Below are 14,900 nucleotides of genomic sequence, written 5' to 3'. Positions count from 1 at the left end.
GTTTCTGTCTCCCCCCCTTCTTTGTCTCTCTCTCTCCTTCCCTCCTGTCCCCCTTCCTTCTGTCTCTATGTCGCCATAACACCCTAACTGATAACAACTGTTAAAGATTGTGTTAAAGGGCCAGGGAGATGGCTCAGTGGGGCAAAGGCACTTGTTGCACAATCCAGGCAGGTGAGTTTGATCTTCAGAACTGTGTAAAGGTGGAAGTCTCCTGACCTCTACATATTCACAGAAGCATATTCTCTCTCTCTCCACCCCCTCACACACACACACACACACACAACCTATTTTTTTTTAAATTAAAGATTGTGTTAAAATAGTGACTCTCAACCTTCCTAACCCTGAGACCCTTAATACAGTTCCTCATGTTGTGGTGACGCCAACCAACAAATTATTCCAGTGCTACTTCATAACTGTAATTTTGCTATTGTTATAAATTGTAATGTGAATATCTGATATTCAACTCCAAAAGGGTTAATGACCCTATGGTTGAAGACTGCTGTGTTAAAAAGTTCATTTAGCCAGTGGTGGTACACACCTTTAATCCTAGTACTCGGAAGGCAGAGGCAGATGGAGCTCTGTGAGTTCAAGGCTAGCCTGGTCTACAAGAGCTAGTTCCAGGATAGGTGCCAAAGCTACACAGAGAAACCCTGTCTTGAAAAACAAACAAAAACAAAGACAAAAAAACCAAACAAAAATAAGCCAACAAAAATTAAAACCTCAACAAGTTCATTTAAGAGGCAGAGGCAGATGGATCTCCAGGTTCAAGGCCAGTCTGATCAGCATAGTAAGTTGAGTTCCAGGACAGCCAGGGCTACACAGAGAAACCCTGTTCGTTCAGAGTTCGTTTAAATCTACAAAAAACACATTGCTTGTGGTCATTTGGCTCCTTCACCTCTGGTCATAGTTTTCCCATCAGAGAGTCTTTTAATTGCTGAGGACAGTCCCTGCTCTAGGGCTCAGGCTGTGGGCACGCCCTCTGGCAACTGTCCTGTGCACCACACAGGGTGGGTCAGCTTCTGGCCTCTTCAGCCAACAGTGGCTTCAGGGCCGTGGAGGTGCTTTATTCTAGGGGGCGTGTTCCAAGTGTCACTGCGGTATAGGACCCCCTTGGAGCCCTTGGAGCCACTCTGAACACGGAGACTTAATGTGGTACCCCATCCCCCTCCGGCTCTGCAGGCCCCAACCCTTAGCCAAGCAGGTGGCTTCTCAGGGTAGGGAGTAGTGTGGGTGGGTGGAGATCTGGCTCTTTGCCACAGGCATGCATTTTTTATTTATATTTAAAAAATATGGGTGTGACTGAAGTTCTGAGAATTTGCTTCAAAGACAATGAAGTCATCAGAAAGAGACAGACCCTGGACAAGCCCCAGCACTGTGGCTTCTCCTGGCCTCGGGGCTTCCTGCTCCCCCTCTCTGCTCCCTTCTCACAGAAGCCACGGAAAGGGTAGCAGGTGTCTGGGCCCTCTGCTGAGACCTTCTGGGTTGCCTGGCCAGCAGGGAGGGGCTGGGCCACCTGAGCTTGTGGCTCTGAGAGACTGGGCTTCTATCCCCAGGAGGTGAGAAAGTCAAACAAAGCTGGCAACTCCCTAGGGGGAGGAGAGGAGGGGCTAGAACCTGGCAGTCTGCCTGGAGTGGGGAAGAAGTGAGGGCCTGAGGCGGGGTGGGTGAGGAGTGGGGGCCTGGAGTGACAGTTGCCTGGGGGAGGAGTCAGGCCAGGAGCACCTCAATCCCAGACCTTTGCCAAATGAGCTCTGTTTGCTTACCCAACCTCTCAAGTGCTGGAGATGGCTCCTGGACATGGGTGTCTGGACTGCCTGCCTCCAGAATAGCCATACAGCAAGCAAAGCAAGAGTCATTTGACTGGTTTTGGGCCAGTGAACCTCTGTCCTTCTCAGTGGTGCTTTAGAAGTCCTGAGGCCCTGACCATCATCTCCCAACAACCTCCTAAGGTGTGGGTTTTGAAGGGTGATCCTGGGTGTTTACACACTCCACACCCATCCCTACAGACTCCTTACAGACCTTGCTGATGCTCGTGTGCGTTACTCTTGCTGCTGTGTGATCCAGCACATGCTCTGACCGTCTCTGGGCCTTCTGCACATTGGGGCCTGCCTAGAAGGGAGGTTGTCTGTTGATGGCCCCAACTGGTCTGTGCTGTGACTGCTTTCATGGTGGTAATAGCATTGCTCAACTCTTGATGTGGCCCTGGTACCATCTAGAGAGAAAGCATCAGGTTAGTCCTGTTTACCTGCTGGTGTCTGTGGTCTCCTTTGCAAAGCAGGCCTGCAGGGCGCTCTCTCCCACACCTTGGTGGCTACGCTGAGGACTTCTGCAGATTTTGCTTCTGTCCTGGAGCGTCATGTTCCAGGCACTGGGTTGTTCTGAGTGACCTCTGTGCGACCCCTATGTGAAGTGGGGCTTTTGCTGACGTGACCTATCTTCTCCACTTCGTCTCTCCAGAAGCATGAGGCAAAGGAGGGGAGTGAGACGCTGCTGTGTGGCACCAGGAGAGGGCCCCCAACTGCTCTGTGGTGGTGACTATTTTGCACATGTGCAGGTACCATGTGTGCTACCATGTGGAGCACGCTTGAGGCTGGAGGTTCTTCCTCAGGTCTACTTAGAATCTGTGGGCATGGCAGGGGTTCCAGGTCCAATTGCAGCCTCATGACCCATCTTCTGGGGTGTGGAGGGTTTGCTTCGTCTGAGCTCTGTAGTCTGGCCACACCCTTTAAGCCTCTTAGCACATCTTTTCTGTTTTCCTAAACATTTGGTCTGTTTAGGAGACTCCAGAGCTGCAAGTAGTGGTTCTGTTCATTCTGGTAACCTCAGTGTCTCAACGTGTCCTGTGCCGGGCAATTCATTGCATGAACTCATTGATGATAGGCGTGATGATGATGGATAGATGGGTAGAGGGAAGGGTAGATAGATGGAGATAGTTGAAGGGATAGCTAGCTCAATGGATGGGGGAAGGGCAGGTAGATGGGTAGATGGTGGGTGGGTCAATGCGTGGAAGGCTATAGATTGATGGATGGAGGAAGGGTGGGTAGATGGTGGGTGTGTGGTGACTGGGTAGAAGAAAGAATAATGACTGAGCGCAAACATGGGAGGCTGGGTCAGTGTGCTTAGTGCTCAGTGACCTCTGATGGACACCTGCCTTTCAATGACCTGCGGTGCCACTGCTGGTCACAGCATTTCCTGTGGTAGAGGAGCTTCTGCCCCGAGTTGCACAGTGGCTTGCATCTTCTTTGCTAGGACACAAGGTTCCTCTCTGGGCCTGAGTTGTGGTGGGGCTTCAGGCCACTCTGGGGCTTTGTGTGTTTAAGACCTGACTTCGAATGATCCACACTCAGATTCCAGCCCCTACCCTGCACCCACTTCCTTGCTTGCTGTGTTCTCCACCTGTCCTGCTGATCCTCAATTCTGCCCCAACTTCCAGCTTCCAAGTGTGCCTTTTGTGGGTTGTGTCGGTACCTCTGGAAATTCTAGTTTTTCTACTTTAAAGCCCTCCCGTCTTTATTAAAGGAGAGAGGATTGTCTTTATTTAGTTAAAAACTTAAGTTGGCAGACCTTTCCCTGCCCTTCCCTCCCAGGGAGTACATCCTGCCCTCTTCCAAGTCTTAAGGGTCTGAGCACCACCCTTTGAGGCTGAGTCAGGCCTTCTGCATGGCTAGTCCCTGCTCCTGTGCGTGGTGCACTGAAGTGGGTCTCGTGACCAGCGCTCCCCAGCTCAGACCCCCATCCCTTCCCTCAGACTGAACATGATTACCCTCTGCATTGTGTCCTCTCATCTCCTAGAGCCTCCATTCTGAGCCAGAAGCCCTGACTTTCCTACCTACCAACTAACTCCTTCCTGTGGCAGGCGCCCCATTTGCCTAAGTCTTATGATACTGGGCTTTTGCTTAGATTCAGGGTCAACAGCGCTGACAGTACTAGCCTGAGTCTCTGAGCAGACAGGACAATACTCATCCACATCTGGGCAGGGCACTTGTTAAGTGATGGGACATGCATGCGATTCAGGGCCAGTCTGGCCTCAGCTCCAGGGCGTTTCTCTACACAACTCTCTCCAGTCTTTTCCATGTGTGTTTATGTGTCTGCAGCCTTAACCAGGCTGAGGCCAGTGTCCCTCATGGGCAGGGACCTTGTGGCATGCACCATGAATTATTGAGTTCGGCAATCAGGTTGCCCAAGCTAACCTTACTTCGGTATGAATGGAGGGGCTGCCTATGAAATGGGGATGCGGGGTGGAGGTGCGGAGGCATGCTCCCCGGTTATAAATGAGTCAGCAGCATTTGACTCTGAGCAGAACACCTGGCATGTTCGGGGAATGCCAGATTCTGAACCGTGAAATCTTAGAAAGGGACAAAGTTAAATCATGACAGTAAGCCCTGAGAAGATTTATTTCATCAAAATGGCACTGCTTGGTAGGTGTGGTAGAAGGCTAAGGATGGAGCACTCTGGGCCATGCGGTGACCCTGTTTCAGAAAGGAAAAATGATAGGTCAGGGAGGGCTCAGCAGACAAAGGCACCTGCCGCCCACCAAGTCTGTCAACCTAGAAAAAGGAAGCAAGAAAGGAAGGGTGCGCTGGAGGTGGCTCAGGCGTTAAGAGAGTTTGCTGCTCTTACAGTTTGGTTCCTAACACCAGCTCCAGGCATTCTAACATTCTCCTCTGACCTCTGCAGGTACATGCACACACACTCTGTCTGTCTGTCTGTCTCAGAAATCTAATACCAAAGCAAAGCAAATCTCTTACAGTGTCTCCCTGAGAGTATTAAGGATGCAGGATGCCCATACTTTGACCTGTATCCTTCTCCTGGGCTAAGATGACTTGCAGAGTTAGAAATCATCACAGCCCAGATCTCAAGTGTGCACTCTGCATGGTCAAGTTGGCTGCTCCAGGTTGGCGGTGCTGGGAGCATGCATACACTGTAAACTGAACACCCCCACCCCAGGGCAGCTGGCTAACTACGTGCAGAGAAGTCACATGAGCGGTAAGTCCAAGGAAAGGCCTTAGTGGGCCAAGATGCAGCTTTGACACATTGGCTGGAGTGGCAGCTGTGACAGGTGCTCTCACAAAAACATCAAAGCAGACCCTGGGTTGGCACCCGAGGACCTAGAGTTGACTCCAGGGAAAGTACTAGAACCTGGAGATGAGGCTCCATTCCAGGCTGGAGCGGCTTACCTGAAGCCCAGTGACCACCGCTCACAGTACCCTATATAAAAGTGGTGTATTTAGCCCTACAGCTAAGTCTTCTTTGTGTGGATATCTACCCACACTGCTTGGACCAGTGGATGAATGATGTTGGCTTTGTAACCTCGTGGATTAAACTCAAGCGTGAATCATTGCCTTGGATCTGGGGAGCCCTGGTGCTGTATGATTTCATCCCACAGGCACTCGCCAGTACCTGCTGCATACCCCGCTCTTCTCAGACGCCCCCTCACTGTGGGCACCAGTCCATCACCCTAACATGCAAGGCACCCACTGTGTACCAGATGTTTTCAGACTTGACCCTAAAACAGCCCCTGTGGCTACATCCCCACCCCCACGCTCCCACATTCTGGTGCTGTAAGTGGAGCTGGGAGAGATCCTAGACCTGTTCAGAAAACAGTGACGCTTCCTATGGGATGAGCCCACAGTCAGAGACAGACTCGGGGGAGGGGACACAGTGTGACCTTCAAAAGCTGAGGGAGGTGAACCTCAGATCAGCCATCACTGGGTTTCATCATCAGCGACTGGACAACTGCAAGGTCCCTGGAGTGATGCCCTGGGACCTGGGTTCCTGGGTAAAGGAACAGTGTGCAGTTGCATGCTAGGGTGCTTGGGTCTAGGTGAAGATTAGGGGCAGTAGGATGAGGTCCCAGGAGATGAGAACGGTAGCGGAGTATTGGGGGAGCTGAGGGCCAGCGGGGTGTTGGTGGCTTGAAGACTCAAAGTCGACTTCCCTGGGCAGAGGGCAGAACCCTCACCCCAGGCTGGAGTGGGGAAGTCTGAGCTGGAGATTCCAGGAGATGATGGGAGGAAGTTGGTGCTGGGTGGGGTATGTTTGTTGGGAGGAACCAGAGGCTGCAGGCTGAAACTGGGTGGGCTGTTGCCTGGGTGCTGAGATGTACGGCCTATGTTTGGGAGGGGAAAGGTCAGAAGCGCCATCCCCTCAGCGCTGGAACACAGCCTGAGAAGCCCCCCACAGTCTCAGGTCTTATGGAGGTCACACTGAACAGACTTCAGTTCTGGGACAACAGAGCCAGGAATGTCGCCTTACTGGGAAATCAGGTCTTTGTAGATACAGCCTGACACTTGAGGTGAAGTTATACGGGACTTGGGGTGGACTCTCTTCCATCTTCAGGGTTTTTAGGAGATAAAATATGTGTATTGGGGGGACTAGATACCCTTGGGGCCTTTTTGGGTCTTGAAGAGGAATTCCTGGGCTTCAGGAGAGGAAGAGAACCCCACACTCAAGTGACAGGACTGGGCTGCCACATTGCCATTCAACGGCTAGGTGGAACTGGAGATAGGAGAGTCTCACAGGACAAGGCTGGCTGCCTTTTCTGCTGGGAAAGTTTGGGTATTTCCTGGAGCCCAGAGCCTCCCAGGTCTGCTAAACTCGGGCCCTGGCTGTGGGTAGGGTGACCGCAGGGCTCTTTGTCTTCACGGTTTAGTGAGCACAGTGTCAGACTGTCCCTGGGGCAGCTTTGTTCACAGTGCTGGGCTTGACTGCTTCTGGGCTAACCTGGAATATAGTGAGGCAACACTCCCGAGAGAGAGAGTGTGAAGCGCTCTGAAGGAAGGGAGCCGCATCTTAAGCTGAATCTGCACGCCAATGATGGGTACTCACAAGGGCTGCCTAGAAGGGTGTGAGCGCCGGCTGATGTGTGAGTGTGAGAGTGTGTGTGTGTCGGGGGAGTACATATGTACATGGTCTGTGAGGGGCGAGTGCAGCTACAGGTGTGAGCATGTGTGTCCGAGGTTGAGACTGAGTCTGAGACCGTGGGTGTAAGGATGCATGTGATGGTATGTTTCTGTGTACACATGGGCACGTTGGAATGGTCTGAGTGGGTCACCTGGGGTATATGATGGCATGAGTGTGCAGGTGTGCACGCCAACTCAAAGCTCCCTGCAGAGCGGCCAAGCCAAGAGCCATGGCAGGCAGAGCGGCTGGGAGAGCAAGTGTCCACCGTGATGGACTTGAGATGAGCAAGCACCAAAACAGCTGCCGCTCACTTCTGCACATTGGCAGCCTCTCTCTGTGCCCTGTTTCTCTGGGCCCCTCTCAGCCGGTGCAGAACCAGTAGGTGGATGAGAACACGCCCTCCTAGTCTAAACCTGGCCTACGCCTGGCCTGGCACCAGAGGCATTTAGGATCCTTCCATGGCCTGCGTGGTTGTGAAGGTGTATGGTGGATTAGCGATGCCAGCCTCTTGTCTCAGCAGATTTGTTCTCTGGGATACAAAGGCAGCAGCTTGGGACGCAGTGGGTCTCAGCCCCGACACAGTCAGTAGAGGAGAACTCCCAGGGGAAGATGGCCCTATAACCCGTCATCTTTGGGTCACCTCCAGAGCAGAGTGTTTCTGATACTTCGAGAGCAGCCCTTGTGACTCTGCAAGCTGACAGCAAGCTCTGCCAACAGTCCAGATCCAGGTGTCCCTGTGCATCTAAGCCTCTGAGCCTGAGGCCTCTCTCATCAGTGGTCAGCTGTGTGTCTCGGGACATCCATAGTCCACTGGCTTTCTCTTAGCCACTGTGCTGGCTACTCTTTATCAACACGAGGCATCTAGAGTCACCTGGACATGGAGGACTTCAGCTGAGGGACTACCTCCATTAGATTAGCTTGTCAGGGGCACGTCGGTGGGGCATCTTCACGATTAATGATTGATGTGGGAGGCCCAGCCCACTGTGGGTGGAACTATCCTTGGGTTGTATAAGAACCGAGCAAGCCCTGAAGAGCAAGGCAGTAAGTATCACTCCTCCATGGCCTCTGCTTCAGCTCCTGTCTTTGGGTTCCTGCCTTGATTTCCCACAATGACAGACAATAGCTGAAATAAACTGCCCCTCCCAAGTTGCCTTTGGTCAGTGTTTACCACAGTGAGGGGCAGGGAAGCAAACCAAGACAACCTTCCTGTGACCTCCGCTTTCTTCTCCAGGGGAGCATTGCCAGGTGAACGTTCGCTCAGGCCGCTGTGCCAGTGGCGTATGCAAAAACGGGGGTACCTGTGTGAACCTGCTCATTGGAGGCTTCCACTGCGTATGCCCGCCTGGCGAGTACGAGCATCCGTACTGCGAAGTCAGCACCAGGAGCTTCCCACCCCAGTCCTTTGTCACCTTCCGAGGCTTGCGGCAGCGTTTCCACTTCACCGTCTCCCTTTCGTAAGTGCAGCCCCTGTGCGTGAGTATCCTTTGGGAAGGTACCTTCACTTTCCAGGCTCCGGGTGGCCAAGGAGGCTTGTTCGGTGTTAGATGCTGGACCAGCTGCTCAAGGGTCGGATCGCTGCCGTGCTGATGACAGAGGAGGCTATTTCTGCACAGTGACTGCAGAGTATCAATGCTGCTGCTTTTGAGAGAGGACAGACAGAATCCCAGGCCTGGAAACTGACCTGGCTATTTGGGTCCTGTCCACCAGCCAACATGAGGATATTGTTGACATGTTTGTAGCCAGTGGAGCAGGCCCTGGAATCAGACCTTCCAGTCCAACATGTATATCACAAAGCAGGCTGCTCAGACCCCAACTGCCCTGCCTTGGTCCCTATCTGTGACAGGCTGAATGTGTGCTGTTCGTACCTTCTCCCCCAGAAGAATTTAGATGCTACCTAAAAATATTTGTACCTATCATTTGGGGCTGGGGAGATGGTTTAGTTGTTAAAGTCCTTACAAGCATGAAAGCCTGAGTTCAAATCCCTGGCACCATGTAGAAGGCCAGGCACAGCTCTGATTCCACAGCTGGGGAGGCAGAGACAGGGGGACTCTAGGGACTTACTGACTGCCAATGTAGCTGAACAAGAGAATTTTTCTCAAAATACAGTGTGCAGAAGATGGGCGGTGGTGGTGCACACACCTTTAATCCCAGCACTCAAGAGGCAGAGGCAGGTGAATCCCTGTGAGTTTGAGGCCAGCCTGGTCTACAGAGAGAGTTCCAGAACAGCCAGGACTGTTACACAGAGAAACCCTGTCTCAAACCCCACACACACAGAACAGTGTATGGAGAGTGATCAAAGACACCTGATGTCAGCCTCTGGCCTCTGCACACGCATGCTCCTGCACACGCGTGCTCCTGCACACATGTGTACAGATATAGACACAGAATATCAAATGAACTCACTGCATTCTAGGTAGCATGAGCCCATCACAGTTGCTCAGTTAAAAGAAAATCTAGAATTTCCATTTTGAAGATCTCTGCTAATTTAAAGTTGGTTGACTAGGGTGAAGTTTCTGCTGGGTGTTTTCGTGGGCATTTGCAGTGACTCTCTGCAGCTCAGCTCTCCAGACAGAAGTGTGGTAGTCTCTGTCCTTCCTGTGTGGGTCACCCAACAGCTTTTTCTTCACTGAGCTGCCTGCTGAGGACCAGACCTCTCAGGATGGACAGAGCAGGAACCTGTCCCTGGGTTCTGCCCCAAGGATGAAGCCCCCCTGCAGAAGTCCTTCCGATCATAGACAAGTGACTTCTATGAACTCATCCACTGTACATTGGGCTACCCTGGTCCCTCCCATTGGTGCATGGTCCAAGGATGTGGGGTGGGCCTGGTAACTGGGACTTGCTATTGTCCCCCACCCTCAACTTGCCTGATAAAATGAACAGTGTCTGCCTATTGGCACAGTACATACTGAGCCCTGTTCAACCAAGCTGGGATAATTGTTCTGTTTGCCCCTTTGTGTCAAGACTCTCGTCTCCCGGCAAAAGGCTGCCCCTTATGGCACAAGCCTGCAAAGCAAGGGCCCTGCGGTAGGATCCACTGTGACACCGTATCTGCAACAGAGGACTCCCATAAATAGCCACCTTCCACATTAGAGGAGCCTTGTGTCCCCTGGTGAATGTGTCACAGCATGTGATGGGCGTGAGCTGGGGGTTTGTAACTCTGGAGTGTAGTCATGGCTGCCTCCCACCTTGGTATGGCCAGCAGGTCAGTCATGTGCATTGTGGTGGCTTTTGGTGGCCTTTACATGTGACTGCCACAGGAAAGAGAACAGAAAGCTCCCCCAGAATTCTGCTCACAAAAGAGCAGTGGACGTCCAGTCACATAGTTTCCCGGAGCACACATCCTGGAAGCTGCCGAGGCTGAGGCCCCTCTTACCGCAGAGAGCTGCCCAGCCCGGCTGAGTTGCCTTTGTCTCAGGTGGCTTCTGTCATGGCCCGTCTCCTCTTTCTAGCTTCTATTTGCCAAGTGCTGGGGCTCCCAAGTGGGCCCCACTCCCAGCCGCCTTTCATCCCTTTTATTCTTGGCTCCTTCTCCTCCGGCCCCACAAGCCTTGGTTTCTATTTCTGTCTTTTCTTATTTTACTTGCATTTTTCCCACCCTCCCCTCAGCCCTGGGCCCTGTCTCTATTTCTCTCTCTTTAGCAATGGATGGTGCTTGCCAGGAGGGTACCATGTAAGAGGGGTTAACCCGGACCCAGAGAGTCCAGAATCAAATGGTCCCATGGGTACGAGAGGCTGAGGACATGGCACCTGCTCGTGCAGAGACATTGGTGCTAAAGGGGCACTTTGGGGGTCTCATCTGATCCATAGCAGAAGATAAACTACTTGCGTTCTGCCTTCAGACACACTTCTGGTTGGTAAATGGGCTGGCATCCTTTTGAACATGTTCTCTCTCTCTCTCTCTCTCTCTCTCTCTCTCTCTCTCTCTCTCTCTCTCTCTCTCTCTCTGTGTGTGTGTGTGTGTGTGGGTAGGTGGGTGGGTGGGTGGGTATACACGCGCATGAGTGAATGTGGAGGCCCCATGTTGATATCGTGTGTCTCCTCCAATAACTTTGCACTTTATTTATTGAAGCAGGGTCTCTTCCTAAACTCGGTGTTCCCCTACTCCAGATAGTCTCCCTGACCCTGAAGGCCCCTCATCTTTGCCTCCTAAGTGCTGGGATTACAGGTGGCTACCGTACCTGTCTGGCTCCTGGGGTCTCTAACCTCTAATTTTCATGAGCAACCTTGATTCACTCCTTCCCTTTCTCCCGCCCACATGGAGTCTTTCCACACTCTGCCGGCCATCCCGGTGTCCCCAAGGCTCTGATGCATGAATCAGGTCTGCCGGGCCACCAGCATCTCATGATAAGACTGCTGGGCAGTTTCTCCCCTGAACCATGGTCCTCTGGGCTCACTCCCTTGACTGGCCGTGTCACCCCTGTGTATCTTCGTGGCCCTGGGGTCCTTCATTTGTGTGACATGCCGCTCACCCACAGGTTTGCCACCCAAGACAGGAACGCCCTGTTGCTCTACAATGGCCGCTTCAACGAGAAGCATGACTTCATCGCCCTGGAGATTGTGGAGGAGCAGCTGCAGCTCACGTTCTCGGCAGGTGCGGCCTCCTGCGGCTACAGGAGCATCTCCCAGGCCCTTATGGATTAAGTTTATAACTGTCCTCACAGCAGTGCCCAGCTGCTCACCCTTCCAATTCTGATTCTGTGTCTAGGAATCTGGCCTCTAGAAGAAATCAGAGTACAAGAAAATGACATTGTTGCAGTGTTACTTGTTAGCACCAGACAAAGCCTATTTCCTAAATCAGAATCAGTAAATAAAATGCAGCGATGGGGCCAGAGAGGTAGCTAGTTCAGCAGTTTCTGCAGAGGACCCGGGCTCGGTTCCCAGCACCCACGTGGCAGCATACAACTGTTCATAACTCCAGTTCCAGGGTATCCAATGTCCTGTTCTGTCTTCTGAGTGTACCTGGCACACATATGGTGCACATGTATATACATGGAAGAAAAATGCTCATACACATAGAAATCAAATAAATCTAAAAATAACAATAAAAAAAGTGCAGTGCACCTGTAAATTATTGTGATGGCTTACACCAGCATGGGAGGAGCAGACAGACACAGATATGAAGAATAGGGAAGTGGGGGGGGTTGGGATGGGCCAACCTTTTCTGACTCAGGTTAAAGTCCTCCATGTAGGGGTGGGGTGGGGGATGACTTCCCACGGTGGCTGTACCAAAGAAAACGGCACACAGCCAGTCTTTATGAACAGCACGTCTACCTTGGAGCCTGGAAGCCTGGTTAAAGGCCCCCAAGCCTATGTCTCTCAGACTGTCCCTCTTGCCGTGCAGGTGAGACCACGACCACGGTGACCCCGCAGGTTCCTGGCGGTGTGAGTGATGGGCGGTGGCATTCGGTGCTGGTGCAGTACTACAACAAGGTAGGAAGGTACCTCGGGGCCCCCTCGCCTCCTACTCCGGCCAGTGGGGGACCAGTGGGTTTTCCACTCAGGATGATGTTCGATGTTCGTACTCTGCAATGTAAAAGCAAGCACCATTGGAAGGGAATGGAGCGGATGATCTCAGTGGAGGATTCTGTGAACATAGCCACACCTTGAGCTGGAGCTGTGGGGACAAGGCAGGGACTCGGATGCACTAAGACCAGACGCAGAGAATTGGGTTGTCTGTGGCTTCTGTCAGTTCTAGGCGGGCCAGACACAGCTCAGATGCAGAGCTGCCTGAGCTGTGACTGGAAGGTGCACTCCTGGCTCTGAAGACAGGTGTCTCAGGTGTGCTTTGCAGTTTATCGGCTGTAAGGAAACACGCAGTCACAACGTCATGTGCTTTCCTGGGCTGTGATTTTTTTGTGTGTGTGCGCATGCACACACACACACACATACACACACAGAGTCTGGTTCTTACTGTGAGTCTATATTGGTCTTTCCTGCCCCTCCCTGATCATGGCCCCAATCCTCCCCAAAGTTTCTAAGATCCAAGTCTAGGCTAGATCAACAGATGGGAGATGAGGAACCTCCTTTCTATGCAGCAACTTGTATGGTAGCAAAGATATTTTCTGGATTTCCTGTCCACGGCACTTCAGGCCTTTGGTACCTGGGATGGCATCTCCTTATTCTTGGGGCCTTAGAGTATGGGGCTTGCCTCTCATTCATCCTTCCCTACCAGTCACTGCTGTCTCCCTTTCTCCAAGGTCATCCCTTACATTTGCCCTGGGCATCTTTTCATTTCTGAAGGCTCCCCCACCCACCCACCCATAGATTCTAAGAGTAGTCTTTGATCCTCATTCTATGTCCCTAGCTGGGGGTGGAAACGGTCTCTCATGGGTTAAGTGTTAGCCCAGTCAGTCTCTGCAGCCTTTACGGTGATACAGAGGACAGAGTTGCCAGGGCCTGGGGCCAAAGGCTCCTTGGGGCCCTTGAGGGACACTGAGCTGGTCAGCAGTACTTGGACTGGGGTTTGGACTTCCCCAGGCCTATCCCCAGTGGCGGTTGTGGTGTCGCACAGGGCACAGTTGCCAGAGAGAAGAGTGAGTCTCTACTATCCACCCTGTCCTATTTTAGAGATTTCCATTTGATCATAAAGTGCTGGCCCTGTGGATTTGGGGACAGTTATTATCAATATAAAGGATGCTGCTTGCACACCCCTCACTGACTCCCAGTAGCCCCATAGGAAGCAGCAGGATGTGTCTCTCCTCTCCATTCTCTCCTCCCAGAACTCAAAGTTGCACAGGGTTCCCTTTCTGTGATATCTTAACCTCTCATTGTCTCATCTATTTCGTTCTCCCATGGTCTTTCCCTGCACCATGTTCTTCATAGTGATTCCCACCCTGTTCTTACCCCAGAGAAAGGGCATCCTGCAACCATCCATCCTTGTCATGGTTAAAGGATAGTTGTGACCTCTGGGCACACAGGTGAGGGCTGAGCTCCTGTGACTGGGGCACTAGAAGCCTCTGGAGTTTGGGATTGCTTCTCTGTGTCTCTGTGGAGAGGGGCATGGTCACCTGAGATGCTCAGACACTTTGATTGCTGTCTGTGCTGTCTGGATAGCAGGCCAGATGATGACAGATACAGGCAGCAGAGCTCGCAGGAAGTGGAACACACTTGGCTCAAGGACAAAATGTCTATGGTTTTGTACTCCAAATGCTCCTCTCTCTCTCTCTCTCTCTCTCTCTCTCTCTCTCTCTCTCTCTCTGTCTGCTTCTTCTCCTTTCTTCCTTTGCTTGTTTCTTGGTTTTTTTTTTTTTTTTTTTGAGATAGGGTTTCTCTGTGTAACCACCCTGGCTGTCCTAGAACTCGCTCTGTAGACCAGGCTAGCCTTAAACTCAGAGAAATCCACCTGCTTCTGCCTCCCAAGTGCTGAGATTAAAGGCACGAGCTTTTGAGTAGAAAGACAGCCAGATAATCCGACAAAGGGATGATGGCCTTGCTGGCCTCTGCTCCGGAAAGAACAGCTAGGGACATTCACCTTGTCACCTTGTTGCACGCACCTCGATCCTGTGGCTTTCCTTGTATGTTCCTCCTGCCTCCTAGACTTTAATACCCTGAGTGGACACTCGCAGTGGCTTGTGCTTCTGGGATGGACAGGCCTGTCAGAATGAACCATAGGAAGCTCTGGGCTGTCAGGGAAGCACAGTGTGTATTTCCTTTCTTGATTATGTCAGAGATGTACCTCCAGCTTGCTGCTGAGGAAGGGGTGGGTGGATGAGGTGAACCAGCCTTGGTTTCCCCACTAGAAGCCTCTGGATCTGTCTGCTGTGGTTGACTGGGACCCAGATTTGACCTCTTAGCCCTGTTGTGAATTCTCTGTCCTGTGAGCCATCTCAGAGAAGCACACCATTGCAGAAGGCTACCCCAAATGGCCCAGAGGAAAGAGGGCCCCATGCCAAAAGATCAACAGGCAGAGATGTATTACTGGAATCTATGCTTCTCTTTCTAGGGCTGGGTCCTTTCAACAGCTCCCTCCTCCTCCCAGTGAGCAAACAGAGCTCTGA

The 14,900-nt window shown here is 52.1% G+C and overlaps 1 protein-coding gene across 4 annotated transcripts in view; it reads left to right on the top strand.

Moving 5' to 3' along the window:
- Celsr1 (cadherin EGF LAG seven-pass G-type receptor 1) overlaps nucleotides 1–14,900 on the top strand; it is a 135,412-nt gene that overhangs the window by 66,971 nt on the left and 53,541 nt on the right. For all 4 annotated transcript variants that reach the window (XM_075960259.1, XM_075960257.1, XM_075960258.1 and 1 more), the window contains exons 3-5: nucleotides 8,135–8,357; nucleotides 11,379–11,494; nucleotides 12,245–12,333. In XM_075960259.1, coding sequence (XP_075816374.1) covers nucleotides 8,135–8,357; nucleotides 11,379–11,494; nucleotides 12,245–12,333 — 428 coding nt within the window. The remainder of the gene's footprint in view (nucleotides 1–8,134; nucleotides 8,358–11,378; nucleotides 11,495–12,244; nucleotides 12,334–14,900) is intronic.

Source organism: Microtus pennsylvanicus, chromosome 2 (assembly GCF_037038515.1).
Source record: "Microtus pennsylvanicus isolate mMicPen1 chromosome 2, mMicPen1.hap1, whole genome shotgun sequence".
NCBI lineage: Eukaryota > Metazoa > Chordata > Mammalia > Rodentia > Cricetidae > Microtus > Microtus pennsylvanicus.
Note: the sequence above shows the minus strand (reverse complement) of the source record. Positions and strands in the feature narration are given on the sequence as shown.